The sequence below is a fragment of the Pelophylax lessonae genome (genome assembly GCF_965119305.1).
Source record: "Pelophylax lessonae genome assembly, chromosome: 1".
Lineage (NCBI taxonomy): Eukaryota > Metazoa > Chordata > Amphibia > Anura > Ranidae > Pelophylax > Pelophylax lessonae.
In genome coordinates this window covers 35,750,957-35,771,046 of record NC_138768.1, presented here as the reverse complement: position 1 = coordinate 35,771,046, position 20,090 = coordinate 35,750,957, and the positions used below count along the sequence as shown (strand labels likewise).

At 44.0% G+C, this 20,090-nt stretch overlaps 1 protein-coding gene across 1 annotated transcript in view; it reads right to left on the bottom strand.

The window, feature by feature from the left end:
* Positions 1-20,090, bottom strand: part of NOL6 (nucleolar protein 6) — a 117,267-nt gene that overhangs the window by 90,071 nt on the left and 7,106 nt on the right. The window contains exons 5-12 of the mRNA XM_082256869.1: positions 19,245-19,413; positions 15,271-15,405; positions 11,821-11,987; positions 9,072-9,192; positions 8,059-8,117; positions 3,620-3,721; positions 2,385-2,500; positions 1,201-1,378 (exon numbers count right to left, since the gene is read on the bottom strand). Coding sequence (XP_082112995.1) covers positions 1,201-1,378; positions 2,385-2,500; positions 3,620-3,721; positions 8,059-8,117; positions 9,072-9,192; positions 11,821-11,987; positions 15,271-15,405; positions 19,245-19,413 — 1,047 coding nt within the window. The remainder of the gene's footprint in view (positions 1-1,200; positions 1,379-2,384; positions 2,501-3,619; positions 3,722-8,058; positions 8,118-9,071; positions 9,193-11,820; positions 11,988-15,270; positions 15,406-19,244; positions 19,414-20,090) is intronic.

The window sequence follows — 20,090 nt, the reverse complement described above, 5'->3', positions numbered from 1 at the left end:
GTGCTGCTTTTCCTAGGGGAATAGATGGATTTTATGCTTTGCTGAGACATAAAATCCAGCAGCTCCCCAATCAGAATGGAGATCTGCCTTGTTTACATTGACAAATCCCTGTTCTGCGTGTTTTACCAACGATCAGCGGGGGCCGGCGGACATCCAGTGCCCGGCACCTGCAGATCGGTTTCTGGTGTGATTAAATCACAGCAGAAGCAGCCCACCAGCGGCATACGCGTGCCCCCTGTAAGCAGAATCACACACAAAAAAAATAAATAAATAATATTTTATATATATTATATATATATATATATATATATATATATATATATATATATATATATATATATATATATATATATATATATATATACACACACACACATACACACAATTATTGATCGACCGCCAATACCGATATTTTGGTCAACAGATAGCGGTATCGGCCGGTATTTTTGGACATTAAAAAAATATATATCTTTTTTTAATGTCTACAGGTACTTTTGTGGAGGGATCTGGAGGTCTAAAAACCCCTCCTCTGCACTTAAAAGCATTCAAAACGCCAAGTATGGCTGTTTTGAATGCTGTAAGTTTTTTTAATTCGGTGCCGCCAGTACCCAGAAGTGGCATCACTTGCGGGTACTCGGCGGCGCCAAATTCTAAGAAATGGAGACCCAGTCAGGAGGTGGCGGTGCAGATGGAGACCCGGTCAGGTGGCGGCGGTGAAGGTAGGATGCCTGGGTCTCCCGGTGGGACAGGAGACCAGGGCGAGCGGCGGAAGGTGGTGGGGGACGTCCCCTCCCGCTCCTTGGAATGACAGCCGAGCGGCTTCTTAGCCGCATCGGTTGTCATTACAAGTCAGCCGACCGTCAGCTATGGACACCGGTACCGGGGTGGTGCCTCTAGCTGCAGGCATCACTGCAGTACAAGCACTTTCCGGAAATATAGGCAATATCGGTAAATCAAAAGGCCAATTCCGATATATCGGCCCTCGATAATCGGTCGATCACTAAATTTTATATATATATATATATATGTATATAAAATCCTGTGCAGGAGGACTGTCCTGTAGCAGTAAATCTGCTATAGGGTTGTCTGGAAGTGGTTAAAGAGGTTTTTCTAGATAAGGGAGGTCAAAGCAAGAAACAAACTTTTAATTACATATATCACAAAAAAAAATGGGCCACTGAAAAACGTGGCTCATGTTACCTCTGGCCTGTGGGGCAGGGTGTGGGACAGCAGAAGCAGCCTCTGGTCCAGACCTCTCTTCAGCACAGGCAGTATGAATGGCAAGGAGGCCGATACAAAATCTCCCCCGCGGTCTATCAGCTCATTTTGAAGGTTCATCTTCGTACACGTGTCCTGTAGCTTAGCCACATGTGTGATACTGCAAGGGAAAAGACATCAGCTTTAATGGATAAATAGTGTGCAGCTCACTAAGGCTGCAGGTCAATTACTTTACCGATTACTTATATTCTAACAGAAGGAAAGCAACTTTGATGGAGTCATGACACGGCGTGTGTACAATTTAGCAGGTGGAGGGTGGCTGCTCTGATCAGCCTGAAGTGCGACATCCAAGGAGAGTCACAGTGCCTTTTATATCAATAAAAATTTGGATAGCTATCAGAAAAACACAAATCTGTCTATAAAACAGATCCTATAAAAAATGTAAAAAAAAATCTAATTCCTTCATAAATTTAGGCCAAAATGTATTCTGCTACAGGTGTTTGTTAAAGAAAAAAATCCCAATAAGTGTATATTAATTAGTTGGGGTGAAAGTCATAGCACCTACAAACAGTGGGATATATACTGGAATTTGTATTTATTTTATACCAATAATGACGGGGATCAGCAACTTACAGTGAGACTATGATAATGCGGTGGGCGATCTAACACTGTGGGAAACGACTAACTGATCTAACCAGTGACACTAATACAGTGATCAGTGCTAATACAATACACTGTCACTGTACTAATGGCACTGGCTCGGAAGGGGTTAACATTTAGGGGCAATCAAAGGGTTACCTGCGTGCCTAACAATGTGTAACGTGTGTTTTTACCAAGCAAAGTGCCGGTTTTTACTCTCTGCCTTGCAGGGAGAAAAAAAAAATAAACAGCACATTGCTGCTGTCTGCAGAGAGCTCTGTGTTTTTTTTACCAACACAGAGCTCCCTTCTGTCATTCGCTCAGCAGGTTCTGGCCATAAGTCATTGCCTGGGACCCGCTGATCGGCTTGTGTTGCAACAAATGACAAAACACAGCCAGGGTGGCGGGCACGCAATTCCTACCCGGAAATACTGGATCACATACAAGTACATGATCCAACGCAGCTGGGCCGACATTAAGCCTTACATCGAGAAGTGGAAGTAAGAATTTCTGTATGGTACACTTACTGAAAGACATGATCAAATGTCCTAATGAAAGGTTTGCGGACCATGAGGAGCAGGAGGAAGCCATTGGTCCTTGTGTCATCCAGGTATTTCAAAGACTCTTTTGCTTCAAACTGAATCTGAAAACAATAATAACAAAATCTGCGTCTGTCAATGAGCGACAGAGAAATACAAATAACCAAGATCTTGGCTCCATCTTACAAAAAAAGCCTGCCATTGTAAAAGGGAACCTGTGCTAAGAAAAACATGAAGCCTGCCTATGTGGACCTTCTGAAAATGCTATCAAAGTGAAGTCAAAGCTTTTGAGCTACATATGTGTTTCAGACACTATCCACGTGTTGGTATAGGGCCGGTTCACATTAGTGCGAATACAGAGATCGCCTGTAATTCGGAGCGCACTGCTCCTAAATTACATGAGATCTCTGTGAGGTGCAAATTTCAGCCATACACTTTGTATGGCTGAATTTGCACCGCAAAACTGATAGAGACATACCCCAAGCGACTTACAGCTGTAATTGCAGCAAAAGGTGGCGCTACAAAGTATTAACTTAAGGGGGCTGAATAATTTTGCACGCCCAATTTTTTATTTGTTAAAAAAGTTTGAAATATCCAATAAATTTCGTTCCACTTCATGATTGTGTCCCACTTGTTGTTAATTCTTCACAAAAAATGACAGTTTTATATCTTTATGTTTGAAGCCTGAAATGTGGCAAAAGGTCGAAAAGTTCAAGGGGGCCGAATACTTTCGCAAGGCACTGTATAAGTAGCTCTATGATGAGGCTTACCTATAGGTACTGTAAATATCTCCTAAATTTGCACCGTTTAGGAGAGATTTACTTTGCATGCAGTCAGTGACGTCACTGCGCATGGGATCTCAAAGAAACCGCCGCACCATGCAGTTCCTTCAGAGCCCTGTGCCGTGAACGGCGGCTCCAGTGCGCAAGTGCAGGAGTGACATCATCGCGGCTCCGGCCAATCAGATGGCCGGAGGACCCGAACCCTGAAGGAAGACGGGTTAATATGTTGACCGTGTCAGCGGTGTGTGTGGGCACTGCTGCGGGGGCTTCGTTCTAAGGTAAGTATTTCATAATGAGCTAGGATGCGATGTATACTAGCTCAATATGCCTTTTTTCTGGGTTTTTTTGGAGGTTTACAACCTCTTTAATGATCTCATATTAGTATCATTCTGGCAGAAGAAGTGTACACATCCAACAATTGTTTTGCAAGCCATCGGTTACCTGTCTGTACTTTGCAGCTGTCATATCGCCACACAGATTCACCAATCCCAGAGGATCCACAAAAACAACTTCAAACGCCCGGTGAAAATCGGCAATGGAGGGCTGAGTAAAAATAAAAAAAAGACGAGTAAGAGTGTAAGGAATGAAAACCAGTTATTCAGTAAAATAATACTTAAAAAAAAAAATTAAACCTTAAAGCAGAGTTCCGGCCGCAAAATCGTTACAATAGATTTTGTGCCATCCGCTTCCTTAGTGTCACCTGAAAAAGAATAAGATATTCCCGATTTTTTTTTTTTTTTTTTTTTTTACTTACCTTGTTTCAGAAGAAAATATATACTCCCCTTTCCTTCCACTTCCTCCCTCTGCGGCCGCGGCCCGCGCCGTCACTTCCTGTCCTGCAATGCGTCCTGGGAGCTCTTACTCATCACTCCCAGCAGGCAATGGGCAGTGACGTAGGCGGCCGGCCGCTCCTCTCATCGCGTTATTTGCAAACAGGAAATAACGCGATGATAGGCGACCCTATGGAAACCCTTACTATGCCGATTGCATAGTAATGGGCATGCGCGAGATTTTGCGCTGCATTCATCTGCCCCCTCCAGCTAGAACCAGGAAGCAGGGCATACATTTGCATACTGCTAAAGCTGCTGCAGCTATGAACCAAAAGACATGTATATTAAAAAAGAATAGCGCGCAAATGCAAAAGAAATTACTACCAAATCTGAAGACAATCCATAAATAAAAATGGGGGTTTGGTCCCACCATATGGCCATATCGTGCTCAAGCCCACTACTGCGTCAAAGTACCCCATTATCAGTGGGTCCTACACTATCCATGAAAAAGAGATGAATCCAGCCTTTCTAACCCTTGGAGATAATACTCCTAGCTGGGAAAAATGTGCAAATGCACTACAGGGGACTCCTCCTATATCCACTTGATGGTGGACACTGATTGAGTGCAGGTGTGTGTGGGGGGTGGGGAGGGTTGCTCAACCTCGATGGTCTGGTCAGACCGAATACATAATAAACAGGCAAAATATTTGGGGGAGCATACCCATGTATTTCTAAAGCTGCTGCAGCTATGAACCAAAAGACATGTATATTAAAAAAGAATAGCGCAACCATGCAAAAGAAATTACTACCAAATCTGAAGACAATCCATAAATAAAAATGGGGGTTCGGTAACCCTTGGAGATAATACTCCTTGCTGGGAAAGATGTGCAAATGCACTACAGGGGACTCCTCCTATATCCACTTGATGGTGGACACTGATTGAGTTGAGCAACCCTCCCCACCCCCCACACACACCTGTACTCAATCAGTGTCCACCATCAAGTGGATATAGGAGGAGTCCCCTGTAGTACATTTGCACATCTTTCCCAGCAAGGAGTATTATCTCCAAGGGTTAGAAAGGCTGGATTCATCTCTTTTTCATGGATAGTGTAGGACCCACTGATAATGGGGTACTTTGACGCAGTAGTGGGCTTGAGCACGATATGGCCATATGGTGGGACCAAACCCCCATTTTTATTTATGGACTCTCTTCGGATTTGGTAGTAATTTCTTTTGCATTTGCGCGCTATTCTTTTTTAATTTGCATACTGCGGCTTCGGGTGACCAGAACAAAGATTGCGGTGATCAGCAAACATTTTATAAAGTAAGATTTTATGATTGCCAATCAATTATTAAACTGTGTAAAACTGGATTAGCGGATGTATGAAGGGCGGTGGATCACTGTTTGGGAAGTATTTTTAAAAAAAAAAAAAAAACGATTCTGTGGTCAGAACTCCGCTTTCAAAAAAAAAAAAAAAACTAAAATACAAAAACAGACAATTATTTGGATACTATTTATCCAAGACTGCATGCTCTTTTAGGCAAGTTTTGTATATACACATTATAATAGCGCTGTCACAGCAATGACTGCACACGTTACAATCTGAATGTACAATCTCCTTTAGATCTACCAACAAATGTATAACAAGGCACTACCTGACCAGACAAATTTAAAGGGGTTATACATGTAGGCTCTTACATCACAGTTTTGGAACTCTATAGGACACGGGTGCTCAACCTTATGAAAAGCGAGGGCCACTTAAGTGATTTGTTAACTGGTTGCGGGCCACAATGCAATCGGTTCACAATGTCAAATATTTTATTTTGCAAAAGCACAATGAAGGTTTTAAACAATCAGGATCATCATTTTCCATGGGACCAATCCCTGTTGAAAATGTACCCACTGTTTAACCACTTGCTGACTGCGCTATAACCAAATGATATAGGACTGCCTCCGGTGATCGCGCCCGCTGCTGGGAGCACACGCTGTGTTCGCAGTGTCCTCTGGACTCTGCTGAACACAGATTGAGGTGAAGAGCCAGTCAGTGGCTCTTTGCCACATGATCAGATGTGTCCAATCACAGCTGATAATGTTGTCAACAGAAGCTGGTTACTGGCTCTCTTCACCGCTCCTTCTCACGCTGCCAGTGTGTGGCAGAGAGGAGAAAAGAGCCAATACTCGACTTCTTCAAAAGTGTTGCCTACCAGTGCCCCCTACCAGTGTCTCCTCATCAATGTCGCCTACCAGTGCCCCCTACCAGTGTCTCCTCATCAATGTCGCCTACCAGTGCCTCCTCATCAATGTCGCCTACCAGTGCCTCCTCATCAATGTCGCCTACCAGTGCCTCCTCATCAATGTCGCCTACCAGTGCCTCCTCATCAATGTCGCCTACCAGTGCCTCCTCATCAATGTCGCCTACCAGTGCCTCCTCATCAATGTCGCCTACCAGTGCCTCCTCATCAATGTCGCCTACCAGTGCCTCCTCATCAATGCCACCTACCAGTGCCTCCTCATCAATGCCACCTACCAGTGCCCCCTCATCAATGTCACCTACCAGTGCCGCCTACCAGTGCCTCCTCATCAATGTCACCTACCAGTGCCTCCTCATCAATGTCACCTACCAGTGCCACCTACCAGTGCCCCCTCAATGTCACCTACCAGTGCCCCCTACCAATGTCTCCTCATCAATGTCACCTACCAGTGCCGCCCCGCCAGCACAGCCCATAAGTGCCGCCCCGCCAGAGCAGCCCATCAGTGCCGCCCCGCCAGAGCAGCCCATCAGTGCCGCCCCGCCAGAGCAGCCCATCAGTGCCGCCCCGCCAGAGCAGCCCATCAGTGCCGCCCAGTCAGTGAAGGAGAAAAATTACCTGTTTGCAAAATTTTATAACCAACTATGAAAAAACTTTATTTTTTATTGTATCAAAATTTTCAGTCTTTAGTCATTTATTTAGCAAAAAAATAAAAAACCCAGTGGTGATTAAATATCACCAAAAGAAAGCTCCATTTGTGTGAAAAAAATGATAAAATTTAGTTTGAGTACAGTGTTGCATGACCGCGCAATTGTCATTCAAAGTGCGACAGTGGTGAAAGCAGAAAATTGGCCTGGGCAGGAAGGGGGTGAACGTGCCCGGAAGGCAAGTGGTTAATCACAAAAAGCGTGTGGATGACATTAGTGTGATTGGTTATTGTATATGCTGCCCCCGCCACACCTCCTGTCCAGAATGTGACAGGGAAGGGCACATGGGGTCCCTGGAGGATAGGGTGGGGTCACCATTGTGACCCCCGACGCTACACCAGTGGCTGAGGGAGTGTGGTAAAAACTTGTGTCACTTATGGGGTTTACCCCTGCAAACCCGCAAATGTAAACAAGCCCTCACTGTTCTGAGCCCCCTATAAGGCTGCTTTCTCGCTGATGCACTGTAGTTTACCCAAAACACAGGTGCAGTGCACCTGAGGCTTTCCTGCAGGTTAGCCACAGACTTCCATTACTGTATATCTTGCGGGTATTGCACACTTTTTGCAAAACACACCAAAACTGGAGGAAATAATGGAAGTCTGTGGCTCAGTGCAGCTAAGCCGCATGTGCACTGCGCTGCACCCATGGATCAGTGTGAAAGCTGCCCAATAGTTTTTAACCCTTTTATAGGTGCTAATGTGCCCATTGCAACAGTGCAGTGTATGTGATGTTTAATACACTGACCATTTCCTCTTCCAGCTTCTACCGGCATCACTCGCCAGGCTGCTAGAAAGCTCTCAGGTGAAGTTCAGTTGATATCACTCCTCCTGGAAAAGAAGCCGGCACTACAGAGGAAGCATTTGCCTATGCGGCTCCTTTCCCCACCACATCCTCCTGCTTCTTCCGCCACCGGCTCCATTCACTCTGATGTTCTGGGATGGCGGGTCTGCGACCCACTGATTGTGACCTGGGCTTGCTGACCCTCCATCTCAGATCAATGGGCATCCGCTTCCCTGGTTTGAGGTCACAGGTTGAGCACCCCTGCTATAGGATATAATAATAAAAAAAATTGCATACATTGATTGAAAAGGTATATGGCCAGTCCTACAAGGCACAGACATGCACAATGATACCTCATGACACCTGCACTTACCAGGGACATACCGGTTGATCTGCACATGGTTATTCCATCAACTGTCAAGTCGGTGTTGGCTGCATAGAAACAAGACAGGAGGAGAGGGAGAAAGACAGGCGGCTTAGTGTGTATTCTGCTTTAGGAGAGGACTGCCGATAACCGGCAAATACTGTTTACACTGTGATTGGACACAGCAGTCACATAGTAAAAAGCTGTTGCGATTGGCTCTTTACCCCAATCTGTGATCAGCTGTGTTTGAAGGACACAGCAATCACAGATCCCCGATGATGCGCGCTACAGGGGGCGCGCCAGAAGCATGATCACGGGAGGACGTCCATAGATGCCCTCCCAGCAATGTGAGCCCGCGCTGTAGCTGTCTTTCAGGCGGAAGAGGTTATTAATATACTGATGAATACAGAACTCCATTAATGTATCATTTTGAAAATTTAAAAATGTAAGAGACATAATAAAAAACGTATGTAAACACTGCAATAACCAAAAATGTATTAATACCCCTTTCACACCAAGGTGCTTTTCAAGAGCTTTGGCACTAAAAAAAAGCCCCTGAAAAGCTCATGAAAACCCATTCCCATTAAAATCAATGAATGCTTCCACACTGGGGCGGTGAAAAAAAAATCATGCAAGCAGCATCTTTTGAGCATGTTTGGAGTGGCAAAAAAAGCACCTCAAAAACGCTCTTCTCTATTGAGAGTAAGTATAGTAAGCGCCTCAAAATGGTTCTTGAAGCAGTTTTTGAGTCATATGTCCTAAAAAAAAAAAAAAAGCGCACTGCTAACGTCTCAAGAGGGCTGCAAAAGCACTCAGAGTTTTATGGGCAGTTTCCAAGCGCCTCAGTGTGAAAGGGCTCAAAATGACAGTACATGGACAGATCCGCTCCGAGTTGTATATTACAGTAAAACATACTGATTAATAAATGCACCATCAGTAAATTAATTATTATCTAATATAATTTTGAAGATAGAGAAGCAAGTGCAATAAAAAAAGAAAGTTAGAATTATCTGAGCCTATACCCAAGAATTGCAGCGTGATCCTCAGCACCTGATGGCCGCTCATGGTTTGAGTAATCTTGTTCCTGGAGAGTAGATATGCTACAAGCATTGACGCCAAGAAGCCGTTAAAGCAGCCGTAACCCTGGAGGGACAAAACAATACATTCGCTATAAGAGGTAATACAAAATGGGGGAAAAAACTACCAAAGAGTGGTGCAGGCAGCAAGCTTGCCCCACTCCATAATATGGAAAACTGAACAGATGCTGCCACTTTGTTGATCAGGAATGATCGGCTCTGTGTGGTATGCTATATCTGTCACAGACACAGAACAGCAAAGCTGGAGCTGCATGCTCAGATTCTTCTACTCGTCCCTGCTCCCCTACTGTGCAGGCTCTGCTTGTGTAGTATTATCAATACACAAGCAGAGAAAGTGATATGGGCAGTCTGCAGACGGCTCACATTTTCTATACTGAAAACTGCCATGAACTCTCAGGTAATTAGTTGCAGAACCAGCACCAGCTGATATTTCACACTGAAATAAAACGAATATCGGTGGCACAGATAACCTAAGACATGTCCATCTGCTCAGTCAATGTGGTGTACTAGTTTCCTGAATGAGCACAGGCAGCGAGCTTGCACCACTCTTCTTAATATGGAAAACTGAACAGATGCTGCCACTTTGTTGATCAGGATGGATCGGCTCTGTGTGGTATGCTATATCTGTCACAGGCACAGAACATCAAAGCTGGAGCTGCATGCTCAGATTCTTCTGCTCCTTCCCACTCCCCTATTCAGCTGAGATTAGGGAGGCGAAAGACTGTGCAGGCTCTGCTTGTGTAGTGTTAGCAATACACGAGCAGAGAAAGGGATATGAGCAGTCTGCAGTCAGCTCACATCCCGTATGCTAGGTCTAACCTGACAGGGATCTGTGGCAGTTTTCTATACTGAAAACTGCCATGAACTCTCAGGTAATTAGTTGCAGAACCAGCACCAGCTGATATTTCACACTGAAATAAAACGAATATCGGTGGCATAGATAACCTAAAACATGTCTACCTGCTCAGTCAATGTGGTGCACTAGTTTCCTGATTGAACACAGGCAGCGGGCCTCATCTTCAAACACTGAAATCTAAGCCTGGAGGACCTAACCTGCCTTTATTAGCTCCTCAAATGTCACCTACAGAGCTGGCAATCTAAGCCTTAAAGTGGTTGTAAACCCCTACATATACCCAGTGAAGTGACTAGCCTCATGCGATACACAGAGATTTAACAAATCCTCCTACATACGTTGTACCTGTTTATCAGCATCTTCTCTACATCTATTCAAAGTGCAGAATTTACACAAGATCTCTCGGCTCTGAAAAGCAGGGGGCGGAGAGCTTTTACATCAGTGAGGAGAACTTAGAGCTGATTGGTGGAAATGGACACCCCCCCCCCCTCCATACAGCATACAGGAACAGAGCTGAGGCTGTCAATCAGCTGGAGGTCCCTCCCCTGTCTCTATTTTTCTCTTGGAGTCAGGAAAACCTATCAGAAGTGATTTATGCTGATAGAGGAACAATGTGGCAGATAGAAACGACACTTAGTGCTCTGATTAAAGACAAGCACACACTATAGAGCACATGTCAAACACAAGGCCGGCGGGCCGAATCAGGTCCTCTAGGCCAGTGGTCCTCAGGGCCCGCTAACAGGCCAGATTTTAAGTATTACCTTGGGGAGATGCAGACTAGAGTACTGCAATCACTGAGCAGCAAATTATATCACCTGGGATGTATTTCAGTTATCTTGCAAACCTGGCCTGTTAGTGGGCCCTGAGGACCAGGGTTGAGGACCACTGCTGTAGGCCATTTCATGTGGCCCTCACACCTCTCCTAGAGCTGCAGTAGAGCTCCAGCCCTCCTTTGGACCTCCTCCAGACCCTGAACTTTCTGTTTCCTAGCTCTGCCTCCAGCTTCTTCCCAGCAGCAACACAAGGTAAGGGGGTGCACTTTAAAGTAAGGGAGGGTGAGGGGGGGCATTGACATCTGAAGTAAGGTTGGTTGGGATACTCTGGACTTATAGTATTACAGATACAACCGACCCTTTGAGGGCAATCATAATGCTGATGCGGCCCTCAATGAAGTTGAGTCTGACACCCCTGCTATAGAGGGATATGTTTTCTTCATATTTCATGTCTGAGGCTTACAACCACTTTAAAGTTGTTCTAATGGCTATTTTTTACCTTAATACATTCTATGCATTAATGTTAAACATTCTGGGCACAGCCCCCCCCCTTATACTTACCTGAGCCCCATCTCGATCCAGCAATGTGCAGCAGGTCTCTTTCTCCTCATTGGCTCACACAACAGTGGGAGCGATTGGCTTTTGCTGCTGGCAATCTCAGCCAGTGAGCCAATGAGGAAAGAGCGGGGGGCATAGCCGAGACGTGCACCATGTGTGAATGGACACACAGAGCACGATTCGGGAGCGAGGCTGCTCAGGTACCCCCATAGCAAGAGGCTTGCTACCGGGGGCAGTGATAAAAGAGAGAATGTGGCACTTCCAATAGCAGGAAATCGTGGTGTTTATTGCACATAGAAAAGTCTGACACTAGACCACAGGACAACACACCAACCGGGGGGCAATCAGCGAAGGGAGGACCATCGATGGGGACCTTAAAAGAAGAGGATCAGGGCTGCTATGTGCAAAGCCACTGCAAAGAGCAAGTAAGTATAACATTGTTTGTTATTTTTTAAGGTCACTTTAAGGATGACTGTTTCACAGATCTTACCTGGTCAAGCTGCCGTTGTCGCAGCCACACCTTGAGAATGAAAATCGCATCTCTCATGCCAGGGAAGTCGGTGATGCAACTGGACAGGTGGTGAAAATTCTGCTCCAAAGCCAGGTCACACAGAACAGCATTGTTATAGTGTGGGGTGGGGGGCTCACTGGCGCTCTCTGGTGGCCATATGTATATAAAACAAAACAAAAAAACAAAACAAAAAAAAAAACACCACCAAGGTAATTAGTATTGAAATAAAAAATAAATAAATAAAAAAAAAAAAACTTACCACTAACATTACAAGCTCAGCAATTTAAATGGAACATATAAAATAAAAAGGGTAGGATGTGCCAGGTGCCCACTATTATGGTCAATAATAATCTCTCTCCCAATTACCACTCACAATATCTCAAACATAAATAATAAGGGGTAAATAGTAAGAAATTTCAAAGGAGTGCAATTTGAAAAAAAATAAATTAATCTTGAACTCTTTGATGCTGACCTCACAAATATGCAGCCCCAGTAGACTGGGCTTTTTTTTCCCATGGGGGCCACCGGTGGCATCTTAAGAGCATTATAGGCCCCCGGGCAATGCAGTGCACTGGAGCCCCGCCCTACACAATCTCCCATGAGAAAAAAAGGCAAATTATCGACAAGGCGAAATTTATTGGTAAAGCAGTGCCAGGCTAATGACCGCTTCCAAGTTGGATGGCTGGCTCTGGTGAACACACACACGAATGGGAGTCAGACTCGACTGTCCTGTGTGTGCCTGTTCCCGTGGAGGCGGACAGGCATTCCTGCAGTTGTGGGTTCCCCCTCCACGGCCAAAGTGGCCTGACAGTAACACAGGTCCGACAGGCGCTTGCCACCTGCTAAGTTCAGCGGTGGGATGCACATGGGAATCGGGACTAATGCTTGGCTAGGGCTGGGTCACTGGGCAGGTGGGACCCCTGGGCAAGTGGGGCCCCCGGGCAACTGCCCAGCATGGCCATTCAGTAAGATGGCCTTGGGGGCCACATATTTGCGTATCTCCCTTTGTGCTGGAAGCGAGCCGCGCAGCACACTCCCAGCAGAGACCGGGGTTTCACCGAGCGCCCCAGCCCCGTACTAGTAATCGGGACCAGGAACTCCTGATTCCGGGTCACCGGATCGCTGTGATAGCCTCTGATTAGCTACCACAGTGATCAGTCACTGCGAAGCCCACGTTTTCTCTCTCTGCGAATGGAGGAGAGCGATACATCGTATCTTTCTTTGCAGAGAGGGGGAAAAATTTTTTAAAAAATGTGTTAGAGCTGCACAATTCTGGATAAAATGAGAATCACAATTTTTTTGTTTAGACTAAAGATCATGATTCTAGGGGTAACATTATACAAAAAAATTGGGCTAACTTTACTGTTTCATTTTTTTTTAATTCATTAAAGTGTATTTTTTCCCAAAAAAAAATGCATTTGAAAGACTTCTGCGCAAATACAGTGTGACATAAAAGATTGCAACGATCGCCATTTTATTCTCTAGGGTCTCTGCCACATATATATATATATATATATATATATATATAATGTTTGGGGGTTCTAAGTAATTTTCTAGCAAACAAAAACTGATTTTAACTTGTAAGCAACATATGCCAGAAAGAGGCTTAGTCTATAAGAGATTAAACTACCCTCACATACAGATGGAAGTTCATTCCTTTGATCTAAAAAAAGGAAATTATACATTGTAACACATTGTGTTTATAGTTATCTAGCAGCCTTAGAGCCAGTTCACATTAGCGCGACTTGTCAGGCGACTTGTCAGGCTGACAAGTCGCGCTTCCTCGCGGTCCATTGACCGCTACAGGACCCGTTCTAATAGGAGCGACACAAGTCACTCCGACTTAGAAAAAGGGTCCTGTACTACTCCGGGGCGACCTCGGAGCGACTTGCATAGACTTCCATTATGTGAAGTCCCTGCAAGTCGCTCCGAAGTCGTGGTGCAATGTAATGCACAAGTTGCCCCCGAAGTAGTAAGGAGTCGTGTCGCCTCAGTGTGAACCGACTCTTAACGTTAATAAACATTCGAGAGAGGCTTTTTTTTTCTTTTGACAGCTGTGCGTGAGCAGAGAATGTCTCTTGTGCATTTTTTGTGTGCATTTCACATGCACTTTTTTCATTCACTTTTGTGTTTTTTGTTTTCGTGCAGCTCCAAGAAAAATAATAAAAAAAAATTCTTCAGCGCTACCTTCCTCATGCCTCCTTTATTGTTTCCAAAGAATGCACACCCGTATTACTTACTACTTATACAATTAGATACTTTGTCTAACTACTCTTAATACATAGACAAAATATTTTCGTCAATGAAATTAACACTATTTTAGTCGACAAAAAAATGACTAAAACAATTCAGATGACCAATATATGGCTAAAAACTAAAACATCTCAGATGGCTAAAGTAAAACTAAAACTAAAATGGCATTTTAATCAAAAGACAAAACAAAATCGAATTAAAAAAAGGTCAAAATTAACACTGGATTGATACAGATAGATAGATAGATAGATCACTAAATCTATGTCTGTAGTGCATGTTCAAACCTTATTAACATAATTAATAACATGTTATTTAGATTTGTACAACTAAAACAACAACTAAAACTATTTAGATGACTAAAATGGCATTTTATTTAAAAAAAAATTACTAAAAAACTAAATTGAAAAATGTGACATCAAAATTAACACTGGTGACCATGCACAGAATTATGGGATATGTAGTCCCTAAGGGAGGCAGGGCAGTTTTTTTATGGGTGCCCATATCAGGTGGAGTGGAACTGAGTTGCACAGTCAACCAAAATTAATATTTATTTACTATCCTTTTTTTTTTTTTTATTTAATTTACTATCTTGCCACTATTTTTTTTTTAAATTAGCTTTTTTTTGACACTTAACCTTTTTACTGCCAGCAACACACAATGTGTATACACACAGTATGCAACTGCTTTGACACATCTTTAACAAAAAAAAAAAAAAAAAAAGTTAAGTTAAAACATTATATAAGCGCATGCATGATTCTTTTTTTTCTTTTTCCCCCTCACCTAATGGGAGTCTGTGGAAGCGGGAATGCAGACCCTCATTAACTTAAAAAATAAATAAATCTAAAAAAGAATGATACACACACGCACTTACATAATGTTTGGGGGTTTTAACTTAAGTGCATTCATCATTAGATTTTTTTTTAATGTATTTTAATGGGGATCTGTGAAATGCATTCCCGCTTCCACAGACTCCCATTAAGTGGGGGGGGGGGGAAGTCAATGGTACACCCAAAGCACATACTTTTTTTGGGGCCTTGCATACGCAACTTAGTGTACAATTTTGAAAATGCAAAAGGTGAATTTTTTTTTTAAAATGCATGCAAAAAAAAAAAAAAAAGATATGTAGAAACATCTGTGATTGTACACACAGATCCAAGCTGGGAGTCCATGGCTTACCGTCCTGGTTATTCTTCTCCCCCGCGTACCAGGCCGTCCTCACATTGTTCTTGTTTGGGGAGAAGCGGCTGGGTTTGAAGAACCCGGAAGGAAGACAGACATGAACACGGACGGTCACCAGTCGTTCATCTTTACCTGGAGGGAGAGACAGTAAATTACTAACACATTACCATAAACCAAGTCACATCCCTTTTCCAGTTTGATACTTTGCAGAATAAATCAGTGACCTATGTCAGATCGCCGTTTCTTCACCAATGTCTGCCTGCTCGTTGGACAAGGAACATGGGATGGGACACCTCTAAATCAGTGGTTCTCAACTCCGGTCCTCGGGACCCACCAACAGGCCAGGTTTGCAAGATAACTAAATTACATCACAGGTGATCTCATTTGCTGCTCAGTGATTGCAGTATTCTAGTCTGCATCCCCCAAGGTAATACTTAAAATCTGGCCTGTTAGTGGGTCCCGAGGACCTGAATTGAGAACCACTGCTCTAAATCACAGTCCAACAAGCAGGTTGGAGGATGGGTGACACAGGAAGCTGCAACAACTGAACAAAGAAACGGTGGTGTCATCTAACTGGTTGCACAGTGTGGCACAGCTTTGTGAACCGCAAGGCTGGCTAAACAGAGTAGATGTAACAGGTAAGGCAGGCTCGTCTTAAAACCCCAATCTCTGATCAGATACATGCTATGCATCTTCTCCATTCTAGCTTCTTACAGACCTGTCTACCCTTGCATACGCAACTCAGTGTACAATTTTGAAAATGCAAAGATGAATGAACTCTTGCGCATGCACAGGAGGGACATCTCAGCTCGGCCAATGAAAACGGCCAGAGAGCAGTACCGCAAGGCAGCCGGCAGGGAAATCAGGGACACTGCAGTACTAGAGAGAAGGCGAGTAGAGTTGCACTTTAACCACTTGCCTACCGGGCACTTTCACCCCCTTCCTGCCCAGGCCAATTTTCAGCTTTCAGCGCTCTCACGCTTTGAATGACAATTGGGCGGTCATGCTACACTGTACCCATATGAAATTTTTATCATTTTTTTCACACAAATAGAGCTTTCTTTTGGTGGTATTTAATCACCTCTGGGTTTTTTTATTTCTTACAAAAAAAAAAAAGAAAAAAGTTTTTCTTATTTTCTGCGAGTAAATTTTGAAAATAAATACATTTTTCTCCTTCACTGATGTGCGCTGATGAGGCGGCACTGATGGGCACTGATAGGCTGCACTGATGAGGTGGTTGCACTGATGAGGTGGCACTTATGGGCACTGATGAGGAGGTACCAATATGCCGCACTGATCAGCACTGATAGGCGGCACTGATGAGCACTGATAGGTGGCACTGCTGGGCACTGATAGGTGGCACTGATGAGGAGGTACTAATATGCCGCACTGATCAGCACTGATAGGCGGCACTGATGAGCACTGATAGGTGGCACTGCTGGGCACTGATAGGTGGCACTGATGAGGAGGTACTAATATGCCGCACTGATCAGCACTGATAGGCGGCACTGATGAGCACCGATAGGTGGCACTGCTGGGCACTGATAGGTGGCACTGCTGGGCACTGATGGGCAGCACTGATGGACACTGACGGGTGGCACTGATGAGCAGCACCATCAGTGCCCACACTCAGTGCCCATATTGCTGCTAGTAAGTGCCCATCAGTGCCTAGATGAGCAGGCACTGATGGGCACTGACTGGCAGCACTATGGGCACTGATTGTGGGCACTGATGGGGGGCACTTATTGTATTTTATTTACCTCTTGAGTAATCAGGGCACTGGTGATCAGTGCCCTGATTACATTTTTCTGTGTCCCCTAACCGCTGATCCGGCTCTCCTCTTCCTCACACTGCAGTCTCTGTGTGAGGAAGGAGAGCTGGCGATGAGAGATGATCTCATATGTTTACATATGAGATCATCTCTCACTGCACGGTCCGATCACATGGTAAATGGCCGCTGTGATTAGCCATTCACCACGATCTGGGATTGGCTGTGTCCAAGGGACACGGCGGACACAGATTTTCAGCCTCCTGGAAATTAGAGCCCGCGCTGTAGCCGTCTTTCGGCTATAGCGCGGGCGGGAAGAAGTTAAGCGGTGCCCACGTGATGCTGCAGCCCCAAGCCTTCTCCTCTTCTCTCTACTGTCACGATTCTATTGGGTGTGAGTCCACAAGTGAGTAGGTGACATGGGATCCCCCAGGGCGTGACACTGCTGCTAGCGATACAGATTCATGCTTGAATTTTTTTTATTTTTTTAACCTCTATGTTAAGTGTAACCATTATCATTTTTAATAAAACATCTGGATGATTTACACAATGAGGCTTAATTTTATATGTGATTTCTGGGTGTGAGGAGCCTATCCCTGCAAGGTTTTGGAGACTTGGCTTTTGAGATATCAGCATCCGCAGTCACTTCTTCACAAGTTGCTTTGATCTCTGTAATAGGGATCCATTGTGTCCGGTAAGAGGCCAATCTTATCCAACTAACAGTGCACTTTTTCACAACCTCTGAGCACTGGTGAACTCAGAGCGGAGCATTTGACATTTATGCACTTTTCTACCTCCTATGTGCACTTTTGCAAAGTTGTGGATTTGATACATGAATTTGTATACATTGCACTGAGACTTTATGCACGTTTATACATTTTCTATATAGGTTTTCATATATTGTTAATTGTATTTGTGCACTTTGTTGCATACACTTGTAACTAGAGTACAATTCATGCACCCAGTTTGCATGAGTTGACTCATTGCACATTGTTTGATTCACTTAATTCAGCTGATTGTTTTCATTTAATCTGTCATTGTAACACTTCGTTACATTTGTTAACATTGTTCTAGAAACAGCGCACCATCATTTTTTTAGTTGTCCGCGTCAGTGCCTGCATGATGTGGACAATTCCTATTGGATGTGATCCAGAAGGGGATGATGGCATGACAGGGGACCGGTGATCTCAAGAGAGCATCGCAGCATTGGATCAGCGCCCTGCCTAGAATCGGCGGCGGAAACGGAGAACCTATACGGGGGGACTTAGGGGAGTAGATCTGCCTTCACAAGGGATGAAGAAAAAAAAAATGAATAGTATTATGGGTTAGAGGTGGGTGGAAGGGAGTTATAGGTGTGACTATGAGCGAATAGGGCTATCAATGTTGCCAGTATCTAAGCAGCCACAACAAACACAAGGGTAACAACTCCATAGGGAAATCCCTGCAGAAGGTGAAGCGTTGTCATCCCATCAAAGGAAGTGCCTATCCAATGGTTTCAGTGGCAGGATCAAAAGCAGGTTTTAAAAATTTTTTGGGGGGTATTAAAAAAAAAAAAAAAAAAGTATGGTCAAAAATGTTTGTATCAGCTTATTCCCCCATCCCTGGACTTAATGAGCATTGAACCCTTGCAGTGCGGGGAGGCCCAGAGTTTAAATCTATCTCCAACTTTAGTGCGGGTTCACACTGCTGCGATGCGGGAACTCTGCAGATGCACTGCAGGTTCCCGTATAACACCCCCGACTCGCAGGCAGTTCACACTCCCATATGCCAACTGTTGGGAGTGTCAATACAAAGTTAACAACACCCCCAGATCAGTTCGCATATCGCAGTGCGAACTGTCAATTCGGACAGGAAAAAGATTGCATAGGTGTGAACTACGATTCTGGGGCGGACCAAAAAAAGGGTCCTGCGCGACTTTGGTCCGAATGCGATTCGAATTCAGCCATACAATCTGTATGGCTGAATTCGCATCGCACAGACATCACATCTGATTTGCACAACAGTGCAGCACGAATCACATGTGAAGTCTGACATCGCTATAATGTGTATATATAATAATGTGTATATATATATATATATATATATATATATATATACATACATACATACACATACATATATATATATATAAAATATAATATATAATGTGAATCGGCACTTAAAGCAGCTTTTGTTCAATGCAAGTCGCCCATCTCAAGCTTACCTTTGGGCCTCAGCAGGAGCAGGGGCTTTAAGTGGTTGCTGTTCATGTAGGCAAACGTTACACTGCCAAAAATCTTGCTTCGTGACAAATGGTGAGCCATGTGTGCCAGGTAGAGCGCCCTCTTCCGCAGGTAGCGCTGGTTCAGGTTGTCTTTCTCCTGGAGAATCTCCTGCAAAGAAACACTGGTCATTACAAGGAACAAATTACCCACTTAAGGACCAGGCCTAATTCTGATACAAGTTAAAATCAGTATTTTTTGCTAGAAAATTACTTAGAACCCCCAAACATTATATATAATTTTTTTTAGCAGAGACCCCAGAAAATAAAATAGTGATCGTTGCAATACTTTATATCATATTTGCGCAGCGGTCTTACACTTTTTTTGAATTAAAAAAAAAAAAAAAAAGAAAACAGTAAAGTTAGCCCAATTTATTGTATAATGTGAAAGATAATGTTACGCTGAGTAAATAGATACCCAACATGTCATATTTTAGAATTGCGCACAGTCATGGAATAGTAACAAACTTTGGTACTTAAAAATCTCCATAGGCGACGCTTTAAAAATTTCTACAGGTTACCAGTTTAGAGTTAGAGTTACAGGGGAGGTCTAGGGCTCGAATTATTGCTCTCACTCTAACGATCGATCTCGGCGATACCTCCCATGTGTGGTTTGAACACCGTTTATGCATGAGGGCGCGACTTGCGTATGTGTTCGCTTCTGCTTCGGAGGGACGGGCGTTTTAAATGTCTTTATTTTTTTATTCTTTAATTTTACTTTAGGTTTACACTACCCCTTTAAAAAAAAAAAAAAAATAAGTTTTGATCACTTTTATTCCTAGTATAAGG